This window comes from Rhinolophus sinicus, linkage group LG07, assembly GCF_036562045.2.
Source record: "Rhinolophus sinicus isolate RSC01 linkage group LG07, ASM3656204v1, whole genome shotgun sequence".
In the NCBI taxonomy this organism is placed as follows: Eukaryota; Metazoa; Chordata; class Mammalia; order Chiroptera; family Rhinolophidae; genus Rhinolophus; species Rhinolophus sinicus.
The window spans coordinates 66,347,830-66,371,393 of record NC_133757.1 but is presented as its reverse complement, the minus strand read 5'-3'; the positions used below and the strand labels follow the sequence as shown (position 1 = coordinate 66,371,393).

The window sequence follows — 23,564 nt, the reverse complement described above, 5'->3', positions numbered from 1 at the left end:
TAAAGTATTTTTTAATGCTTCCATGCCTTGTTTATGTAGTTAGCCTATATTTATAAAGAATACATGATTTATGTATTGGGACTTAAAGTTTTACTCCTCAGTAAACCTCAGCCTAATAATACAAAATAGACCTTTTCTTCTCCCTTTACAACTGTCCATTTACCTTACAGGGACTTGTAGCTGTTTATTATAGATATTTATGTTTATGGATGTTTTCTGACCTGATTATAAACTCCTTGAGAGCAGGATTATTCTTTTCTTTAAAGGTTTTTATTAAAATGTAGCTAACATACAGTATTATATTAGTTTCAGGTGTATACCATAGTTATTTAACATTTATATGCCCGAGGAAGTGATCGCTATGATGAGCCCAGCAACCATCTGACGCGGTCCCAGCTATCACAATATTATTGACTATATTTCCTACGCTGCACATTGCATCCCCATGACTTGTGTTATACCTTGAAACTTGGACCTCTTATTCCTCTTCACCTTCCCTCCTTTATAATTTTTCAATTACAGTTGACATTCAATATTATTTTATATTAATTTCATATAATATAAAAGGTGTACAGCATAGTGGTTAGACATTTATATAGTTTAAGAAGTGATCCCATTACTCTAGTACCCACCTGACACTGTACATAGTTGTTACCATATTATTGACTATATTCCCTATGCTGTACTTTAATCCCCATGACTATTTTGTAACTACCAATTTGTACTTCTTAATCCCTTCACCTTTATCTCACACTCCAGACCCCCCTCCCACCTGGAAACCATCAGTTTGTTTTCTGTATCTATAAGTTTGTTTGTTTTGTTCTTTAGATTCCATATATAAGTGAAATCACATTGCATCTGTCTTCCTCTGACACTCGACTTAGCACAGTACCCTCCATGTCCATCCAGGCTGCCACAGATGGCAAGAACCTATTCATTTCCCTGGCCAAGCACTATTCCATTGCATATATGTACCACCTCCTCTTTATCCATTCTTCATTTATGGACACCCAGGCTGCCTCCACATCTTGGCCACTGTAAACAACGCTGCAAAGAACATATAGGTAGATGCACATGTGCCCTTGAAGTAGCATTTTGGGTTTCTTTGGATAAATACCCAGAAACAGGATTGCGGGGACCTTCTTTGTCTTTTGTTACAGCCTTTGTTTTAAACTGTTTTGTCTGATATAAGTATTGCTACCAGTTAATTTTTTTTTTCATTTCCATTTTCATGAAATGTCTTTTTTCATCACTTTATTTTCATTCTGTGTGTGTCTTTCGATCTGAAGTGAGTCTCTTATAGGAAGCATATATAAGGATTTTGTTTTCTTTTCCATTCAGCCACACTATGTCTTTTGATTGGAGCACATTGAAAGTAATTGTTGATAGATATGTAGTTATTGCCATTTTATTATTCATATTTTGATTTTTTTGTTTTTAATTGTCTTAAAGTAGTCCTTTTAATGTTCCTTGTAATACTGGTTTGGTGGTGATGAACTCTTGTAGCTTTTTCTTGTCTGGGAAGCTCTTTATCTGTCCTTCAATTCTAAATGATAGCTTTGCTGAGTCGAGTAATTTTGGTTGTAGGGCTCTACTTTTCATCACTGAATATTTCATGCCAATATCTCTGGCCTGCAAAGTTCTGTTGAGAAATCAGCTGACAATTTTAAAGAAGCTCCCTCATAAGTTACTAGTAGCCTTTCTCTTGCTGCTTTTAGGATTCTCTCTTTGTCTTTAACCTTTGCCATTTTAATTATAATGTGTCTTGGTGTGGGCCTGTTTGGGTTCACCTTGTTTGAGACGCTGTACACTTCCTGGACAAGTATGTCTATTTCCTTCACCAGGTTAGGGAAGTTTTCAGTCATTATTTCTTCAAATAGGTTCTTAGTCACTTGCTTTTCTCTTTTCCTTCAGGTATGCCTATGATGCGAGTTTTGTTAGACTTGATGTCGTTCCAGAGGTCTCCTAAACTATCCTCATTTAAAAAAATTCTTTCTTCATTTTGCTGTTCCAATTGGGTGTTTTCTGCTACCTTGTCTTCCAAATCGCTGATTTGATTCTCTGCTTCATCTAGTCTGCTGTGATTCCTTCTAGTGCATTCTTCATTTCAGTTATTGTATTCTTCACTTCCGATCAGTTCTTTTTCATGGCCTGTTTGTCCGTTTTTTATGCTTGCTATCTCTGTGAAAGTTACCACTAAGTTCCTTAAGCATCCTTATAACCATTGTTTTGAACTTTGTATCTGGTAGGATGCTTGCCTCAATTTTGTTTCTTTTTCTGGAGTTTTCTCCTGTTCTTTCATTTAGGACATATTTGTTTCTTCATTTTGGCTGTCTCTGTGTGTTTGTTTGTATGTATTAGGTAGATCTGCTCCATCTCCCAGTCTTGGCCAGGTATCCTCATGGAATAGGTGTCACTTGGCGCCTAGTGCACAGTCACCCTGGTCACCTGAGCCGGGTGCTCCAGGAGTTTTCCTTGTGTAGGCTGTGTGCCCTCCTGTTATATTTGAGCCTTGATGCTATTGGCACGTCAATGAGTGGGATTGACCCTTAGGCTGACTGGTTGTGGGGTTTGGCTTTTTCCACAACTTATGGGCTGCTGTGTAGGGGGCTACCCAACTGAGTGGGATTCACCCCAATGGGCTCTGGTGTGTGTTGAGACTGCCCTTTGTGTATGCTGTTTGTGGGACTAAGTGGGTGGTGCTCTGCTGTGGTCTGAAGCCAGCCTCCAAGTGTGTTGGTTCTGGGGCCTCTTGCGAGGGGCTCCAGAGCAGACCCAGGTCATCCAGTGCCTCTGATCAGCTGGGGACTACCTGGTAGGAGCTACAGAGTGATCTGTGGTTGGTCGCTGCCTATGCGAAACCTGGAGGCACATGGGAGAGGCCATGCTGCAAACCAAGGATGGCTGCCACCAGTACTGGGCCTGGAGTAGCTCTGCAAAAAGCCATAACACTCTGAGGACTGGTACCACCTGCTGACTCCTGTACAGTTTAGTCACTGATTAAGCATCATGCAGTACATGAGTTGGGTGAGGCAGTCTCTTGTGGTCACCAGGATGAGATGAGTTATAGTCACCAGGTTAATACAGGTCCCGGTTTAGTGTCAGTACTGAGCCTGGAACTACTCAGCAAATGTCTCAGAGCACACTGAGGCCAGCTGCTACCAGCCGAGGACCTGCAGACCCCTGATAGTTGTCCAAGAACAAGTGCAACGTGAGCAGGACTGGCTGCTCACTGAGAAAGTGCCTCCAGATTTGGGCAAATTGGTGGGGGCATGGTCCCAGGGAGTCACCAGGGTGGAGGGAGTGGAGCTCATCAGTCCAATTCAGATTCAGATTTGGCCACGGGTATGGGGGGAGGGCTCAACACAGGAAAGATGGCACCCACCTGCTGGCTGCATGAGAGAGGACCCTACACAAGGAAAATGGTGACTGTCCCTGCAGTCCTCACCTCAAAGCCACACAACTCAGTCTCTCCCTGTATGTCTCTGATGCTTCCTGAGTCACTTTCTCCACCAGAGCCTAGGGTGAGTGCCTGTGAGCAAGTTAGTCTGTGCATGGGCCCTTTAAGGGGATGTCTGTGTTTCCTGCAGCCTCCGTCCCACCCAGATGGTCAGAATCCTCACTGTTTTTCACAGCCAGATATTGTGGGGGCTTCTCTTCCTGGTACTAGTACTCGGCTGGGGAGCCCAGTGTGGGGCTGGGAACTCTCACTCCTCTGAGAGGAACCAAGATATTCCTTCCCATTCTCCACTGCCACATGGAGGTTTGCGGCTGTCTCATTCTGCATCTCCAGCCCTCCTAGCAGTCTCAACATGGCTTCTTCTTTATGTCCTTAGGTATAAAACTTCTGTTCAGCTAGACTATAGATGGTTTTCCAGGTTGATTATTCTATAATTTTAGTGTGTTCATGGGAGGAGGCAAGCACAGCATTTATCTACTCTGTCATCGTGGATCCTATCATCATTGTTTTTGAATTTTGTGTATGTGTGTTCAGATTGTGTGTTTTCTGCTACCTTGTCTTCCAGAATGCTATTTGGTACTCTGCTTCATCTAATGTGCTGTTGATTCCCTTTAATGTGTTCTTAATTTCATTTATTGTGTTCTTCATTTCTGACTGGTTCATTTTTATGGTTTCTAGCTCTTCTTTTGTATTTTCTGTCACTTCATTTAAGTTCTCACCAAGTTCATCTACTCTTCCCCTAAGTTCATTGAGTATCCTTATAACCAGTGTTTTGAACTCTGTATTGGTATATTGCTTGTCCACATTTTGTTTAGTTTTTTTCCCCCCTGTAGTTTTGTCCTATTCTTTCATTTAGGACATATTCCTTCATCTCCTTATTTGGGCTGATTCCCTGTGTTTCTTTGTATTAGTTAGATCTGACGTGTCCCAGTCTTGACAGAGTAGCCTTATTTAGAAGGTGTCCTGTGGGGCCCAGTGGCATGCTTTTGCTCTTCCTGGTCACTTGAGCCAGGTCCTCCAGAGGTGTCCTCTGGTCTGTGGTGCCCTCCTATTATAGTTGACCCTCATAACTAGCTGACTGGTCATTAGGCAGCTGGTTTTGATGGCTGTTCATGTCTATAGTGAATGTTGTGCAGGGACTGACCCCAAAAGCAGGAGTCACTATAGTGGGGCTTTGGTACCAGCCAAGTCTGTCCTTTAAGTGTGTCATTTGTGGAGCTGGTTGGATGGTGCTCCAGTGTGGTCTATAGTGTTCATTGGGTGCATTGGGTTTGGGGCCTCTTGGGAAGGGCTCCATTACAGGCCAAGTTCAACCACCACTTGTGCCTCGCTTGGGACCTTTTGGTTGGAAGTATAAAGTGATCTGTATTTGGTTGCCACTTGTGCTGGCCTTGCAGGTGCTTGGGAGAGGCTATGCTGTGAACTGAGGCCAGCTGCCACTTGTGCCAAGCTTGTGGCTGCTTATTTGAAGCTACAGTCCAAGATGGCTACCACTTTTGCCAGGCTTGGGGTCACCTGATGGGAGTTACAATGCAAATTGAGACCATTTGCTACTTGTGTTTGACTTGGGGCCTCTTAGCAAGAGATACAGGCATGCTCACAGCCACTGTTTGTTTTGGGTTTGTGGACCTTTGAAAGGTTTTTGGAAAGTCCATAATGTGAGTTGAGTCAGGCTATTGAGTCAGGAGAAGCTGCTGGAAGAGTCTCGGGCAGGGTGGCAATTTTAGATCAGGTGGGGTCTCAGGGAATCCACCAGGTGTGCTGAATGGTGTTATCTAGGTTAATGTAGAATTCAGATCTGGTGCCCATCTGTGCCAGGCTGTCTGGGGGGAAGGGGAGTTCTAGAAAGGAACAGTGGTACCTGCCAGTGCTTCTGTCCCTAGAGAGAGCTGCCTCAGGCCCTGCCCCTCCAGCCATTGCCCTGACTCTGAAGTTAGTCAAGTTAGTTTCTCTTTGTATGTCTCTCGTGGTTTTTGAGCTGATGCCCCTATGCTGGGACTTAGAGTGAGTGAGTTTGTGAGTGAATGAGTCTTTGTGTGGGACCTTTAATAGGAGCACCTCAATCTCTAGCAGTTTTTTGTTTTTCTCGGACATGAACCCTTCCTGGTTTTCACAACCTGATGTTTGGGGGACTCCTCTTCCCAGCACTGGTGTCCTGTGCTAGGGAACCTGGTGAGGGGCTGGGACGCCTCTCTCCTTGGAGGAACTTCTGCAGCCAAGATATCCCTTCCAATTCTTAATCGTCACACCTTGGTTGTAGGACCTGCCCATTCTGTGTCTCCATCCCTCCTGTCAGTCTTGGCATGGCTTCCTTATATCCTTAGTTACAGGAATTCTGTTCAGCTATTATTCAGGTGGTTCTCAATGATGGTTGTTCTATAAATTAGTTGTAATTTTGAGCTGGTTGTGGGTGGAGACGAATACAGGGTTGACCTACTTTGCCACCTGGAGTGGAAGTCGTTCTTTGTTTCCTCTTCTTTTATGTTTGATGTCTTAGCCCTGGATTTTGTGATTGCCATTCAGTGTGTGTAAAATGCCTCATATATACAATAGTCCTTTTTCTTCGATGGCCGCTTTATCTTCATTCACCTGTACATGCTCAGTCCTTTTTTCTTCCTCTTTTATGATTTTGTTGTCACAAGTTATAATTTTATTTTGTGCATTTGTTACCAAATTGCAGTAGTTATAATGATTTTTAATGTCCCTTTTCCCCCTTTAACTTTTATGTTGTAATTAAGTGGTAAATATCTTATTGTGAAGTAGAGTTGCATTTTCATGCTTCTTTTTGTCTGTTAGTCATCTTACTCAGAGTTTTGTGTACTTTTACCTTTTAGCTTCTGATAGAAGAACTCCTTCCAGCATTTCTTGTATTGCAGGTCTTATCATGGTAAATCCTCCCCGCTTTTGTTTGTCTGTGAAAGCCTTTATTCCTCCTTCATGTCTAAAGGATAACTTTGCTCTGTATATTATCCTTGGCTGATGGTTCCGCTCTTTAAATAATTTGACTATTTCCTTCCATTCTCTTGGCTTGTAATGTTCCTACTGAAAAATTGGTGATAATCTTATGGGCTTTTCTTTGTAGGTTACAGTCTTTTTCTCCCCTGGCTGCCTTGAGGATTGTTACTTTGTCGTTAATTTTTGATAGTTTGAACAAAATGCATTTTGGAGAAGGTCTTTTTGCATTGGTATACTTAGTGTTCTGTTAGCTTTTTCTGTTCTAATGTTCAGTTCTTTCCATAGGCTTGGAAAGTTCTTGTCAGTTATTTCTTTGAGTAGGCTCTGTATTCCCTTCTCTTTCTTTTCTCCTTCTGGTCTGTTCCCATTATCCTTATGTTTGTTGTCTTCCTAATGAAGTCAGGTAGTTCTTATAGAATTTTTAAAATATTAAAAAAACACTCTTAGTTCTCTCTTCTTCCTCCTGGGTTATTTCTAGGTTTTTGTCTTTGACCTTGCTAATTCTCTCTTCCATCTGGTCTGCTCTATTTCCAGTGCTCTCTAATGCATTGCTCATCTCATATATTGAGTTCTTCAGCTCCAGAATTTTTTTAAATCAATCTCTTTGATAAATTACTCCTTTGGTTCATTAATTTTTGTCCTGAGCTCATTGAACTACCTTTCTGAGTTCTCTTGTATCTTAATTGAGTTTTTTCATAACTGCAACCTTAACATCTCTGTCATTTAAATCAGTTAACCATGACTTTGAGTTTTGTTTCTGGAGACTTTTCATTTTCTTTCTGCGCTTCCATGTTACCTTGATTGTTCGTAGTATTTGATAGATTGTTTTTCTGCATGTGCAGAAAATTTGCGGGAGTGATGACTTTTCTTGTTTAGTGTTTTTTCTCAACATCTCCGTGGGTTGATAGCCATCATATTTTTTTGTTTTGTTTTCCAGTAGATAGTGATATAGTGTTGTTTCTTGCCTGCAGTATTTGTGCCTCTGGGATCGCAATGGAGCTGTGTTGCTGTGTTTTGGAAAATGCTGCATATCCTCTGAGATGGTTGTTGTCACGTCTGTGACTGGTTCACCTTACGGGGCACACCACTGTTGTGGGAGAATGTGGTAGGTGGTGGAGAACATGTTTTGTGAGCTCCTAGCACTGCCTCCATTTTAATAATGGTCTCTAGCACTTCTGTGTTTTTGGAGGCACCTCCACTACCTCTGCCTGGCTCTGACTTGATGGGTGAGGCAGGCAGCCAAGGCCACAGTTTCATGGCTTCACCTCCCTGCCAGCAATGGCTATTGGCACTGCTGTGCTGTTTGGGGCTTCTCAACTTCCTTTACTGGGCTTTGTCAGGACAGGTGAGGCAAGGGAGACAAGTTTGTAATCTCATAGGTGAACTTCTTTATGTAGACTTCTTTAGATGAATGTTCCATAACCATTTCATACTCAATATGTCCAAACAAAACTCATTTACTCACCCACCCCCTCATGATGCTTCTTTACCTGTATTCTCAGTCTTAGTGAATTTCATCACCAACACTCACATGGCAAAATAAGAAAGAACACCATAATCAATCACCCAAGTTGCTTCACTCAGCATCTCTGTAGGGAGTTTATTTCTTTCTATCTCCATTGCCATTGTCTAACTATAGATCCACATCATTCTCATCTGGGATGCTATGTCATCCTCACCTATTGTCGCCTTCTCTGGGCCTTGACCCACAGTGCTTCCAGAATGAACTATCTAAATGAGGTCTGCTGTTAATATCCTTAGGTGACCCTGCATTGTTTATAGGAAAAAACCTCTACTCCTTTGTGTGACATACAAAGTCATGTGTAAACATGACCTACTCCAGAGATATCACTCACTGCTCCCCTACTTTCATTCCATGCTCCACCCATTCTGAAGACCCTCGTGTATTCCCTGAACTTGACTTGTTCTGCTTTGCACCTCTCCATGTGCTACTCTGTCTATGTGGATGGTCCTCTTCACCCCATTCTGATTTATTCAAAACTCACTGAAAACATTGTCTCTCTTGAGAAACCCTCTCTGAGCCCCTAATTATGATAAATGTGCTCCTATTCTTCCTCAGCTATTTATTTGAGTTTCCTCACATCCCTCCTCCCAATAAATGGTGGACGTCATCAAAGTTTATTGACTGATGTGTCCTCAACTTTTAAGCCTAATATAGTGAGTGAATGGGTGATTTAATGAAGTAATGAAGTTAAATGTATTAAAAATTGGGACAGAAATAAGGTGGTCAGGAGAGAACATGCCCAAGGAGGTGTCATTTGAGCAAAGGCCTGAATAAAATGGGGTACTGAACTATGAACCAGTCTTGGGGAAAGCTGTCATAAAGGCCTATAATAGGAATGAGCCCGTTTGTCCCTGGAACAGCAAGAAAGCTTGTGCAGTCAGTGAATGAGCAATAGTGTCCTAAGATGAGGTTAGAAGGGAGTATGACTCAGAGGACAGGTTGAAGAATTTGGATTTTATTCTGAGTGTAATGAAAAGCCATTGAAGGTCTTTTGAGCAGGGGAAAGATATGATCAGATTATGTGTTTTAAAAGATAAATCTGGGGTGGTGGGATGGCTCAGTTGGTTAGAGCGTGAGCTCTTAACGGGATTGCAGGTTCGATTTCCACGTGGGTCAGTGAACTGCGCCCTCCACAACCAGATTGAAGACACCGACTTGAGCTACGCTGCCGCTGAGCTGCCGGTGGGCAGGCAGTGGCTCAGGTGGTTAGAGTGTGAGCTCCCAACAACAGGGTTGCCGGTTCGACTCCCACATGGGATGGTGGGCTGCGCCCCCTGCAACTAAAGGTTGAAAAACGGCAACTGGACTTGGAGCTGAGCTGCGCCCTTCACAACTAGATTGAAGGACAACAACTTGGAGCTGATGGGCCCTGGAGAAACACACTGTTCCCCAATTAAAAAAAAAAAAAGATAACTCTGGCTGCTGTGTGGGGGCTAGTTGTAGGGGCCAACAGTGGAGTTAAGAGATGATTGCAGTAAAGCCAGGTAAGAAATTATGGTGGCCTGATGCTGATGGGGTGGTCAGAAGGGGTGAGATTTAGCACATATTGTAAAGATAAAATGGTAGGACTTGCTGATGATCTGAATATGTGGTGTGGGGAAAAGATCAATTAAAGATGACTCCTTGATTTTAGACCCGAAACACTGAATGAACAGTGGTGTCACTGCCCAGATGAGGAAGAAAGGGAAAGGAGCAGGTTTGGGTCTGAGAGATAGTAAGTCTGGAGCTCACTCAGGAGGACAGGGCAGGAAATATAAGCTCAAAACTTTATTCACAATACATGTAGGAGCCCAGAAAATAAGGACCCAATATGTGCTGTGTCCTTTTTTCATACATGCACAATCACAGGTATGAAGTGGCAGAGACCTAAACCTAGTTCAGGAAACATTTTGTTCTGAGGGAAAGAGTGTGAGCTGTATATTTTTTCCAAAATTTTAAGCCACACACACACACACACACACACACACACACACACACGCATGCACGCATGCGTACACATACATATGTATGTGGGTCTGTATACAGTAGTCCCCCCTTATCCGTGGTTTCGCTTTCCATGGTTTCAGTTACCCAAGATAAACCAAAGTCTGAAAATATTAAATGGAGAATTCCAGAATTAAGTTTTAAATTGCATGCCATTCTGAGTAGTGTGATGAAATTTCACTCCATCCTGTCCTGGAGGTCAGTCATCCCTTTGTCTAGCGTATCCATGACGTATATGCTACCCACCCATTAGTCACTCAGTCCTCTCATCAGGTCAGTAGTAGCCTAATACTGTGTCACAATCCCACGTCATTCACCACACTTCATCTCATCACGTAGGTACTGTATCATCTCACACCATCACAAGAAGGGTGAGTACAGGACAGTAATATATTTTGAGAGAGAGACCACATTGGCATTTTTATTACAGTGTAGTTGTTCTATTTTATTATCAGTTATTGTTGTTAATCTCTTACTGTGCCTAGTTTATAAATTAAACTTTACAATAGGTATGTATGCATAGGAAAACAGTATAATATAGGGTTGGTTACTATTCATGGTTTCAGGCATCAACTGGGGGACTTGGAACATATGCCCTGTGAATAAGGGCTGGGGCATGCGCGCGCGCGCACACACACACGCACACGCACACACACGCGCACACAGACACACACGCGCGCACACACGCACACGCACACGCACATGCACACTTTTGATCATGCAGCAGTCTACTACTTGAGAAGAAGTTTGCCAGACCCATAGAACTGCTTGAATGTGCAGCATCCACTTTGTTCCCTGACATACAGGCATTGTTTGCCTGTTAACTGGGTATATATATATATATATATATATATATATATATATATATATAATCCCTTTGCTAACTGCTGATGAGCATCTAGTTTTAAAATGTATTTGTGACAGCCACTGATTCATCGTAAACATTTATGCTGCTTGCTATATCACTGAAATATGATTGAAAATAAATTTACTTTGGGGATTTTTTATTGCTATTTTAATCCAAACATGACTCATGAGCTCCTGTTGATATTAACAGTGTCCTGTGAACAAACAACTTTAATTTAAATACAGTTAATTGGTGAGTGTAATAACTATTAATTATCTTGATTCTTAAAAGAGATGGGGATAAAAACTGCATAGGACAAGGAGTTGGTAACACTTGAAACTGAGTGATGTAGTTCATGGAGCCACCTTTTATTATTGGGTCTCATTTCTGCTGTTTGAAATTTTCCATAATAAAAAGACGAAAAGAAAATGACGAAGAAAGAGAAATGAGCCTTTATTGAGGGAAAGGAGGAGTGTTTCCTCAGGTTCCCCGAATGAGGACCCAGTGATGGACGATCAAGAAGAGGAAGCATCACAGGACTTTGTAAATCAAAATTTAACTTTTGCAACGTCCTGAGACTCAGGCAGACTCTGAACTTGGGGAAAAAAACTCATGCGTCCACGTGTTCACAGGAAAATAGGGGTGAGTTGGTGGCCCAGGAAAACTCGGAGCAAAACATTGTAGGGAGAATTTCTGTGAGCTCAGTGAAACCCAGGGTTAACACCTATCTGATAGCAGAGTGCACAACAGTAAGGAATCTGCCAACACTGCCAATCGAGGGATCTTGTAAACAACAAAGCAGTTGTATCATCCCAGATGATGTGGACAGGCCCCTCATTCATAGTCTAACTCACAGAGACAGAGAGTAGAATGGTGGTTGCTGGAAGTGGGGGAGGGGGAATAGAGAACTGCTGTTCACAGATAGAAAACTTCAGTTACGCAAAATGAGTAACGTGCAGGAGACCTGCTCTACAGCACTTGCCTGCGGTTAACAAAACTGTATTGTGCACCTTCAGATTTGTTAAGAGGGTAGAGATCATGTTAAGTGTTCTCACCACAGTAAAAAGTGATGTGCACTGCTGTGTGTGTGGATGCGCATTGTATGTTTCTATTAGTTCTACTGATTTATATTTATATATAACATACAATTTATATACAATAAAATCTACCCAGTTTATGGTAATTGTTAAATGAATGCAGTCATGTAACGGCCACAACTGAGAGAACACTTCCATCCTTCATGCCACTTTGCAGTCACCTCCCTCCTACCCTTAACAACCTCTTCAGTGCTTTCGCAGACAGGTTTTCCTTTCCTAGGATTTCCCATGCGCTATAGAGCATTGAGTCTGACTTCTTTCACTTAGCATGATGCTTTTGAGATTCATCCTTGTTGTTGTTTTGGGAGTTTGTTTCTTTTTATTGCTGAAAAAACATTCTATTGTAAGGGTATTCCACAATTTATGTACTCATTCGCGTGTGTGAGTGGACACCTAGGTTGTTTCCACTCTGAATATTGTGCCTCTTATAAATAAACCTGCTGTGAACGTTCACACGAAGGCTTTGGATGAACATGTTTTCACTACTCTTTGGTAAACACCTCGGAGTGGGATTGCCAGGCTGTGTGATAAGTGTGTATCTCCTTTTATAGAAGAACGGTCACATTGTTTACCAAATGGCCATTTTACATCCCTGCCAGCAACTTGTGGTAGAATGTGGTAACTTTTCAGTTTGTGTTTTAGAGTTTTTGTTACACATGTATCCACAAATATAATATGTAGTATAGCTTTTTCTTATACACAATTGTGCTATCCTGTAACTTGCATTTTTTACTCAACATTTTGAGATCTGTCCATGTTGATATATAGAACTGATTTAATTTTGTATAATGTTCCATTGTCTAAATACATTACAATTTTAATCCATTCTTTTATCCATTGACCATTTATTTTCAATTCTATTAATTGCCTGTTCGCATCCTTTGCCTATATATTTTTGGATCACTTCTTGTTTCCTTTCAAGGATTTCTTTATATAATTTGTATATTTATTTGTTGACTGCATTAGGCTACAAATAATTTCTCCTAATCTGTGGCTTACCTTTTATTTTTATTTATGCTGTCTTACATTGTACAGAAGTTTTCAGTTTTGATGCAAATATATCAATCTTTTCTTAGTCCTTTTTGCTTTTCTACATCGAGGTTACAAAGAGATTCTACGTGTTCTTCCAAAAAACTGATATTTCACTTTTTATGTTTATAGTTTTAATTTACCTGGAATGTAGTTTTTTAATGGTATAAAGTACTGATCTACCTTAATGTTTTTTTCCAAATGGAAAAGTCAGTTGTCCATGACCACTTTTGAAGGTCTGTGTACTAGTTTCCTAGGGCTGCTGTAACAAAGTACCACAAACTGGGTGGTATAAAACAATAGAAAGCTATTCTTTCACAGTTCTGGTGGCTAGAAATCTGAAATCCAGGTGTCATAAGGATCATGCTATCTCCAAAGGCTCCAGGGCAAATCTGTTCCAAGGCTTTCTCTCAGCTTCTGGTCGTGACTGTTGATCATTGGTGTTCCTCGGCTTGCAGCTACGTATTTCCAATCTCAATCCATTGTCACCTGGCATTCTCCCTTTGTGTGTCTGGCTCTCTGTGTTTCTTCTTCTCTTTAGAGCTGGCTCATCCATAGTCCTTCCTTGCCCTGCTCTGCCTGACCCTTTAGGCCCTGCCTGATCACCCTAAATCCAGTGCACACTGAGCATAGTAACATACTGGGACTCCCAACAGGGACCCCATCCTATTGTTTTTATTGCCTTCTTCACTGGCTAGAACATCTGGGATAATGTTGACAAGAATTGGTGAGTAGACATCTTTGTCTTCCCAATCTTAAAAGAAAGGTGCTCTTTACTTCACCACGAAGTCTGATGTCAGATGTAGTTCTTCCATCGATGCCCTTTATTAGATTGAGGACGGTCCCTTTAATTCCAAGTCAATTGAGAGTTTTTAATCATGAATGAGTGTTGAATTTTTTCATGTCCCCCCCCCTTTTTCTTCCACCTCCCCCCAACTCCAGTTCAAGTCGTTGGTTCTCAATCTAGTTGTGTAGGACATGGCTCCCTGGCCCATGCTGGTATTATGAGCCTTGCGCTCCCCACGGCTGAGGCAGTCGGTTGCCCGTTGTTGGTCGACGGTTCACAGCATCACATGGCAGCCCGCAGCAGAACTCAGCAGCCCGTGGCAGCACTCAGCAGCCTCAGGCAGCTCACACCAACCTCTGGCTATTCACTGCAGCCCAGATCCAGGGAGAGCTGTTCACGATCTTAGATGTAGAGGGCGCAGCTCACTGGCCCATGTGGGAATTGAACCGGGGACCTTGGCATTAGGAGCACGGCGCTCCAATCATCTGAGCCACTGGGCTGGCCCTTATAACATATTTTTTAACGTAGGAAAAACATTTGAGGCTGGCCCAGTGGCTCAGGTGGTTGGAGCGCTGTGCTCCTAACACCCGAGGTTGCCGGTTCGATTCCCACATGGGCCAGTGAGCTGCGCCCTCTACAGCTAAGATTGTGAACAACGGCTCTCCCTGAAGCTGGGCTGCCGTGAGCGGCCAGAGGTTGGCGAGAGCTGCCGTGGGCTGCTGAGTGCTGCCACAGGCTGGTGCAGGCTGCTGTGTGATGCCGTGTGCTGCTGTGAGTGCCTGGCGAGAGCTGCTGTGAGCTGCTGTGAGCGGTCGACTGGTGAACCACTGCCTTAGCGGGGGGGAGTGCAAGGCTCATAATACCAGGGCCAGGGAGCTGTGTCCTACACAACTAGACTGAGAAACAATGGCTTGAACCGGAGTTGGGAGGGGTTGAGGCAGAAGAAGGGGAGGAAAAGTGTTATAAAATGAGAAAAAAGTAGAAAGACAAGTATTATATGGTTTTTCTTTTATATAGCATGTTAATATGATGAAATACATTGATTTTGAATGCTAAAGCAACCTTGCATTTCTAAGATAAACCCTACTTGATCATGATGCGTTACCATCTTTTTATAGATTTTTTAATTTGCTATTTTTAAAAAGAATTTTTCCATTTATATTTAATAGAATTTTTTTTTTTTTTTTTAAAGATTTTTATTGGGGAAGAGGAACAGGACTTTATTGGGGAACAGTGTGTACTTCGAGGCCTTTTTTCCCCCAAGTCAAGTTGTTGTCCTTTCAATCTTAGTTGCGGAGAGTGCCGTTCAGCTTCAAGTTGTTGTCTTTTCAGTCTTAGTTGTGGAGGGCACAGCTCAGCTCCAGGTCCAGTTGCTGTTTTCTAGTTGCAGGGGGCACAGCCCACCATCCCTTGCGGGAGTCGAACTGGCAACCTTGTGGTTGAGAGGACGTGCTCCAACCAACTGAGCCATCTGGGAGCTCAGTGGCAGCTCAGCTCAAGGTGCCGTGTTCAATCTTAGTTGCAGGGGGCGGAGCCCACCATCCCTTGTGGGACTCGAGGAATTGAACTGGCAACCTTGTGGTTGAGAGCCCACTGGCCCATGTGGGAATCGAACCGGCAGCCTTTGGAGTTAGGAGCATGGAGCTCTAACTGCCTGAGCCACCGGCCCGGCCCTTCATGAGAGATCTTGATCTATACTTTTCCTTTCTTGAGATGTCTCTGTCTGGCTTTGGTATGTAGGTAATTCTGGCTCACAAAATGAGTTGGAAAGTGCTTCTTCCTGGAAGAGTTTGTATAGAATTATTATTAAATCTTTCTTATATTAGTTGGTAGAATTCACTTGTACCATCTGGGTCTGTACTTTTTTTTGTGGGAAGTTTGTCAGCGACAGATTCAATTTTATTTAATAGGGCTATTTAAGTTTTCTCTTCTTGAGTGAGCTTTGGTAGTTTGTGCCTTTTCAAGGACTTTTTCAGTTTCATCATATTGAACTTATTGGCATAAAGTTGTTAATAAAATTCCATACTGCTTTATTTGCCTCCCACAAAATTTGATATATTCATTTAGTTCAAAATATTTTCAAATTTTCCTCATTACTTCCTCTTTAACCCATGGCTCATTTAGGAGTATATTATTTAATTTCCAAATATTTGGGGATTGTTCAGATATGTTAGTGATTTCTAATATGTTCTGGTGATAGAACATATCTTGTATGATTTCCATTCTTTTAAATCTTTTGAAACTTATTCTATAGCCCAAAATATGTGAACTTGAAAAGAATGTGTGTTATGCTGTTGGTGGGTGTTCTATAAACATCACTCAATTGAAAATCTTATATATCCATGTCTTGGCCACCATAAATAAAGCCGCAGTGAACATCGGAGTACATGTATCTTTATGGATGTTTTCAGATTTTTGGGGTATATACCAAGGACAGGGATTGCTGGGTCATTGATAGATGATTGGATAAAGAAGATGTGGTATATATACACCATGGAATACTACGTTGCCATAAGAAAAGGTGAAATAATGCCATTTGTGACAAAATGGATGGATCATGAGATTATTATGCCAAGCAAAATAAGTCACACAGAAAGTCAGGAACACTGATATGTGTGATATAAAACTGAAAGCAACAAAGGAATAAGACAAACAAGTAAAACAACAAAAATTTGGGGTGGCCGGATGGCTCAGTTGGTTAGAGCACGAGCTCTTAACAAAGTTGCCAGTAGATTCCTGCATGGGATGGTGGGCTGTGCCCCCCCCCCCCCCAACTAGATTGAAAATGGCAACTGGACTTGGAGCTGAGCTGCACCCTCCATGACTAGATTGAAGGATGACTTAACTTGGAGCTGGTGGGTCCTGGAAAAAACACACTGTTCCCCAGTAAAAAAGAAAAAGAAAAAATGAGGGTCAGGGGGTAGGGGAGTGGTAGATGAGGGTAAATGGGGTCAAATATATGGTGATGGAAGAACTGACTCTGGGTGGTAAACACACGTGATACATAGATGATGTATTAGAGAATTGTACACTTGAAAATTTTAATTAAAAAAGAAAATCGTATGTATCCTTACTGATTTTCTTTTTTTTATTTTTTAAATTTTATTTTATTAAATTTATTGGGGTGACAATTGTTAGTTCACTGATTTGTGGTATATAAACCAAAAACAACAAAAGAACAAGACAAACAAATGAGAAACAGAAACTCTTACTGATTTTCTATCCACTTGTGCTGTGGATTACTTAAGTGTTGAAATATCTCATTGAAAATTTGCCTATATATCTATTTCAATTTTACCTGTTTTTATTTCATGAGTTTTGAACCTCCATTCTAAGTGTACTGATCTAGAAGACATTTGCTTTACTGTTGGATTCCCAGGTACCAGGATAGAGGTCTCTCACTTGGGGCCAGTTTCTGCAGAGAAGAAACTTCCCATCTCTTGCTGGAGGGTACATCCCTGGTTGACAATGCACAGGGGTCGGGGAAGAGTATGTGTGTGTGGGATGAGGCGAACGTTCCATCTACAACCAGTCATGTCACTGCTTTCCCTCCATGTCTCACTCTTGTCCTTATTAGGCATTTCTGAGACAGTAGCCTAACTGGTTCCTTCTTATCCTTATCTTCATATGTAAGCAGTATAAATGGTGCCTGTATCTGCTCCGATACAACAGCTATCCTCCTTCCATGTTTCAAATTTTTGTTGAGATCTCCTTTGCTAACCATCTTTCTCCTGTTCTCTTTATTGCTGTTTTTTATAAATTCAACATTTCTCAGCATTTTAATTGCTGTCCAGGGAGATCAGACATATTTAACAAAAACACATTTCCCAGTCCTTTCTCTGCCAGCCATTTTGCTTAGTTGACCAAACCCTGGCATTTCTGTAGTACCAGCTGATCAGTTGCCACGTGTTCCCTACACATTAGCTTGTCCCAGCTCTACCTCTTGTACCTACTTGTTGGTATCATCTGCTCTCAGGTACCAACCTAATGCCAGTTTTATTCTGGCGACTACCTTGAGCATGATTCTTTGGACTTTCCCTTGCTTTCATTACTGAGGATTCAGCCTTGCACTCAATGCTCAGTTATGACCCTCTCTCACCAATGAAAGTAAGATGAGGAAGGCTGAAAAAGTGAACTAATAGGTTTTGTCCCCTAATTCTGACTGTCAGGGTAGGGGATGGGGAAGGATGCATTTAAAAGATTCTACTTTGGAACTGTACAGTACTGATCACCAGTATTTTGATTTAAAAATATTAAACAATTGATATAGAAAACAAACACCACCAATGAATAGGTAAGAATTCTAAGAATTGTAAAACTTGTCTCAAGTACTCAACAAATAATAATCTGTACATTAGATCCTTTGCTAAGTTAGTGATAGAATTATCAATTGAATATAATGATTACTGAGACTAGCCAAAGGTCCTTGTTCAACTCAACAAATACTGGTAAAACATCAAGCCTAGGGCAGCACTTGGAATTTTGAAAAGGATTGAGGTTTTAGCAATTTGAATACACTTTTTTTTTTTTCATTTTCACATTTCAGAAATTGGGGTATGTCTGAAAATCAACCAGGAGCATTCTTTTTCACAATCCATGGTATGTGAAGATCTGATAAAATGTGACATACCCTGTTCTTCCTGCATCTTCATGCAGAAGCCCTTCTTTTCCTAATTTATTGGTTTCTCCAAACTTCCTTCCCATAATCAATGAAATGCTCCCCAAGGACTCTGATCACATTTCAGTGGTATTAAGGAAGGTAATGCTTAAAGAAGAGTAAAAACTGTTAAATATTGTTAACATTGATAACTTATGTATAAAAGGAAATCTGGAAAAACAGGCTATTTTATACCCATTTGAGACTTTCTGGGTATAACAGCTCAGTCACTACCCTAATATTTCCATATAGACTGCTCCATTTTGGAGTCAAATATTCTGAACTATCTCTTGAAGGAGGGCAAATGTCTTAAATCTGTCACCCTCCTTCACTCCTTATTAGAAATACCTTTGTTTCCCTTAAATTAATATATACCTTCCCTGTTACCTATGTCCAGTTAATTGCATCAGGTTACCTTTGGTCTGGATATGTCAGTTACAACCCCACCATCTCAAGCTAATAAATAAAGCATCCATATTTTCCCTATCTGGTATTTTTCATATGGATTCTAGTCATTGGAGAAAAATGAATATGGAACACTGGGCAGCCTCCTGAGCACTGCTTGAATTACCATTAACCATCATTTAGAAATTCAGGGCTACATTTAAGAGCTCATTGTATCATAACTTCTGATTTAATTATGTATTTGCAATTACTTTTCTACTCTTAACTGTTGCACAAGCTTCTTGTAGTAACTCCTGCAGGATGAATGCCTAACTCTTTCAGGTGTCCTAGCTCCACACCCAATCCCACCCATACCCCAAGAGAATTACATATGATGCAATGCATATTTTAGGCCTTATCTTCCCAAATATACTGTCCAAATATGGTTTAAATATTTTTATATAGCTATTTTTATATGAAGTACTTTTAGAGTTGGATGTCTATAGTGAGGTCTAAAGAGGCTGGGGATGCTGCAAAAACAAATTAATTTTTTGGGGGTACTTCAAATATTAACCCAGACATAAGCCTGAAGAGACAAATATCACAAACTTTCTCTCCTGAAACTTTAGTTTAGAACAGGGGTGGTGAAGGAAATTAAGGAAATGAGAGGGAAGTGTTGAGAGAGGAACTGAATTCATTTAAGTGTTTCAACTTCATTTGACATGTTTCAATAGCATGTAGGTAACCGACTTGGCTTTAGTTTGGGAGAGTCATATGAGATGGTGGTATCTGGAAGAACCCCAAAAGACTAGCTGCATCTAGGAAGAAGAACTATAGTACTTATGTTCCTGAGCAGTTGCTTTGGGAGGAGGAGGGCGTTCAACATCCTGTAAAATGATGTGTGAGGTGTACCACACGAGTAGCTGTTCTCCACCTTCTTGTTGTGTGGTCACAGACTGTTGTACATTTTTGCAATAAAAACAACAAATTTCCATGTGTACTATATCTCCAACCACCCCTTGGCTTAAAACAACAATCATAGTTTAGACAGGGCTACTCAGGGCTGGAAGGAAATATGAAAAACAAGGCACATGATTTGAAGAGAAACCAGAGTTCACATTTCTCAGAGATTGTGAAAAAGGGAAACATGTTCTGCTTGGATAAATATAAAGTTCTTGCCATTACAAATGCTGGATAGGATATGTAGTTCTAGTAACACTGGCTGAACTACAGAGTACAGATGTTTTCACTCTACCCAACTAAGGAACTAAAACAATCAATTCATTGTATACTCTAACAAAGTTCTTGTTACTTCAAATACTTCGAGTGAACAAATGATTTTCAGTGAGGGAACATATCTTAATAACTCTTCTCTCTTCCCTGCACTGAATATAAAGATAAGAGTAATGTTAAACATATTTAAGTCTTTAGGGGAAAAGCATGTGACTGAAGACCTCACTAATGGGGATCTTTCCTGTGCACTCGTTGGTGAATGTGGAGGTTGGAGCTCTGGCTGAAGCCTTTCCCACACTTGCTGCACTCATAGGGCTTCTCTCCCGTGTGCACTCTCTGGTGGATGAGGAGTTTTGAGCTCTGGCTGAAGCCCTTCCCGCACTTGCCACAGTGATAGGGCTTCTCTCCAGTGTGGACTCTGAGATGGATGCGGAGATCCGAGCTCTGGCTGAAGCCCTTCCCACACTCATAGCATTGGTAAGGTTTTTCCCCCGTGTGTATGCATCGGTGAATATGAAGATTTGAACTCTGACTGAAGCCCTTCCCGCACTCTCCACACTTGTAAGGCCTCTCTCCTGTGTGGACTCGCTGGTGGATGTGCAGGTTAGAGCGCTGACTGAAGCTCATTCCACACTCCCCGCACTCATAAGGCTTCTCACCAGTGTGCACTCGCTGGTGGATATGCAGCTTGGAGCTCTGACTAAAGCCCTTCCCACACTTGTCACATTTATAAGGTTTCTCGCCTGTATGGACTGCATGATGAATGAGCAGACTTGAACTCCTCGTGAAGCCCTTCCCACACTTGTCACACTTATAAGGTTTCTCATCTGTGTGGACTGCTCGATGGATGAGGAGACTTGAGCTTCTCGTGAAGCCCTTCCCACACTGTTCACATTTGTAGGGCTTTTCTTCTGTGTGGACTCTCTGATGAAGCAGTAGTTCTGAGCTCTCACTGAAGTCCTTACCACACTGACTACATCGATGTTGTTTCTCTACAGTGTGGATTTTCTCATGTGGATGACTCTCTGAGCTGGTGTTAGGTGTTTTCCCACAGTCATAATGGTTACAGGGATGCTCCTCCACATGAGCTCTCTGATGGCTGACCGCCCGTGATTTCCAACCATAATAGTCTTTGCAGTTACAGTTAAAGGGATCTAAGGGTTCTTTCGATTGGCCATTCTGGCAAATTGCCTCACCACTGAACAATGGTGAGATCAGTTCTCTTACATCAGACATAAGTTTAATGTGATGGTTCTCTGAACAATGGTCTATGGGAGGACTTTGCCCCCCTATCAATTTTCTTTCAGTGGTTGCTTCAGTTACAAACAGACTTTTGCTTTCCTGAGGATCCTGGTGTTCATTCTTACAGAATGTCACTGAGGAGTCCTGTGTGGCCCTATGGCTCTGAACTTTCAAAGACAAATAATCTTCATTTTCCATGTTTTTGAAATCATCACTTTGAAGGGTCACCACATTGCTCTTGTTTCTGGAAATGTGGGAAGATGCTTCTTCCCACTTTTGACAAGGGGAAAGATCTAGTGCAGGGTTCCTGTACACTTCCCCTTGAAGGTTCACAATATAATCCTGACTCCCGGTTGTTGTGCTGGCCATCTCTTCCCAAGTTAGCCAGCAGGAAAGCTCTTCATGTAACAGATCCCTAAGTCCTTTCTCCTGATGGTTCTCCACAGAATTTTCATTCAAGTCTCCTAGGGAACAAAGACAATTCAGTGATAAGAACAAACAAAGGGTAGATTTCAAGATTTCAGAACTGGAGTGCCTAAGTCCTGAAGACTCAGTAAGTAGGAAAAAGTTCAGTCTTGTCCTTATAATCATGTCCTTTAGGTTAATGTCAGAAAAACAGAAGGCTTGGGTACACACAGCGGAAATCTTGTCTCTGCTTTTAAGCATAAACAATAAAAGTACTCCTCCCCTAACTCTGCAGAAGACTATGAATCCCAAATCCTTGCCACAAATTACACTTCATTTCACTTTACTTCATATTAATTCAATTTGCATTTAATTGGTAATCCACTCTAATAGATGCTGGGGATACAAGGAAGAAAACGAATCCTTCTGCTTAACAAGCTAGAGCCTACCTGGAAGAAAGACAAATATATCAACAATCATAACATCACATTAGTGCGACAGTAGATGCAGGCACAACCAGATATGAGAGCTCAGAGTAGGGGCATTCGACACAAACCTGGGGGCAAATGTAAGGGGGAAAAAAAAGTGAAATGTGAAGAGAAAATATAACATGTTCAGGAAAAGTATAAACACATCTTGTGAAGGATATAAGGCAGGTAACAGTGGTGAAAATTATGGCCTGCAGAGGAAGGCAGGAGCCAGAACAAAGGTCTGTGTGGTAGGGTGGGGAACATCCGTGCATTCACTAGAGGTTAGTTGTAAGTTCGACTGTTGATACTTCTCATTTTGACGCGAAGGGATTTAAAGCTATTAAAGGATTTCAACTGGAAATGAAATGACTAACTTGCTCATCAGAAATGAGCAAGACTTTAGGTAGAGAAACAACTGCTATAGCAAATCAGAAGAAAAGTATAAGGATGATGGTTATGGAGAGAATGGGAGAGAGACATTCTAAATCATGTGGCAACTAAATAAATGTAGAAAAAAAGGGAGGCACCAAGAATGATCCCCTCGTTTCTTGCTTGAGTGACCAAGGTGCTGTGTAATAATTACAGGGAATACAAAAGGAAAAGGCTGGAGTGGAGAAGGAGGACAGATGACAAACTGTAAATCTGATGTTAATGTGCTGGTGGAACCTCCTGCACTGTTCAGAAAGCAGTGAGATATATGTGTCTGGAACTCCTGAGAGAACTGTGCTAGGAATATAGACTTTAGACTTAACTAGCATATATGTTGGTCAAAACTATTAGACTGAATACCCTAATATTATACTGAAGTGACAAAAATTTATAATAGTCTTGGAAGAAAACAAAGGTTGTCAATGTTGAGGAACTCCTAGATTATAAAGAGCAGATGGATTAAGAATTATGGAGCAATTAGGAAAAAAAAAAAAAGCACAGCTCAAATCACGTACAGAGAAGGCTTCTGAAGGAGTAAGAAATCTCAAGAAGTCCTAGAAATTCAAATTCCAAACTCAGAGTCAACAATTATAAAGTGAGAGAGTTTTGTCCTGGAAATTCAGGTTTGTTAATTCGTTAGGCATTTCTGATAGCTGTACTAGTTGTTGCCATTGGCAGCACAACTCTCCCAACCACCCTCTTTCCCACAAATAATGAAATACTGGGTGGCTAACAGAAGTGGCCCCATACAAAGTCTCAGGCACAAAATAAATGACCTGCTAAAGAAAGACTCCTAATACTATTAGTTGGGCTTAAAAGAGAAGCAGAAGTTGAGGTAATGCTGAACCTGCACAATGACAGGGTTGATTAAGGTACAAAAAGAAGCAATTGACTCCACATGTGTCCAGGACGAAGCCTCAAGGGAACCCCTGAAGTGGGATTTCTGATTAGGGAGATACCGCAGAGCTGGCGATCAAGCCCCAGATAACTCCCCTGCCTGGAGGGGCACATCCATCCCACGCTCAGTCAGCAGAAAGGTCTCCTATAAGTAGAAACTGCAT

The 23,564-nt window shown here is 41.6% G+C and overlaps 1 protein-coding gene across 2 annotated transcripts in view; it reads right to left on the bottom strand.

Annotated features, from left to right (window-relative positions):
- Positions 1–14,609: 14,609 nt before the first annotated feature.
- The window catches only part of ZNF32 (zinc finger protein 32), a 62,578-nt gene continuing 53,623 nt past the window's right edge, over positions 14,610–23,564 (bottom strand). For both annotated transcript variants that reach the window (XM_019718432.2, XM_074337302.1), the window contains one exon: positions 14,610–21,663. In XM_019718432.2, the coding sequence (XP_019573991.2) occupies positions 20,183–21,568 (1,386 nt within the window). In that variant the 5' untranslated portion in view covers positions 21,569–21,663 and the 3' untranslated portion in view covers positions 14,610–20,182. The remainder of the gene's footprint in view (positions 21,664–23,564) is intronic.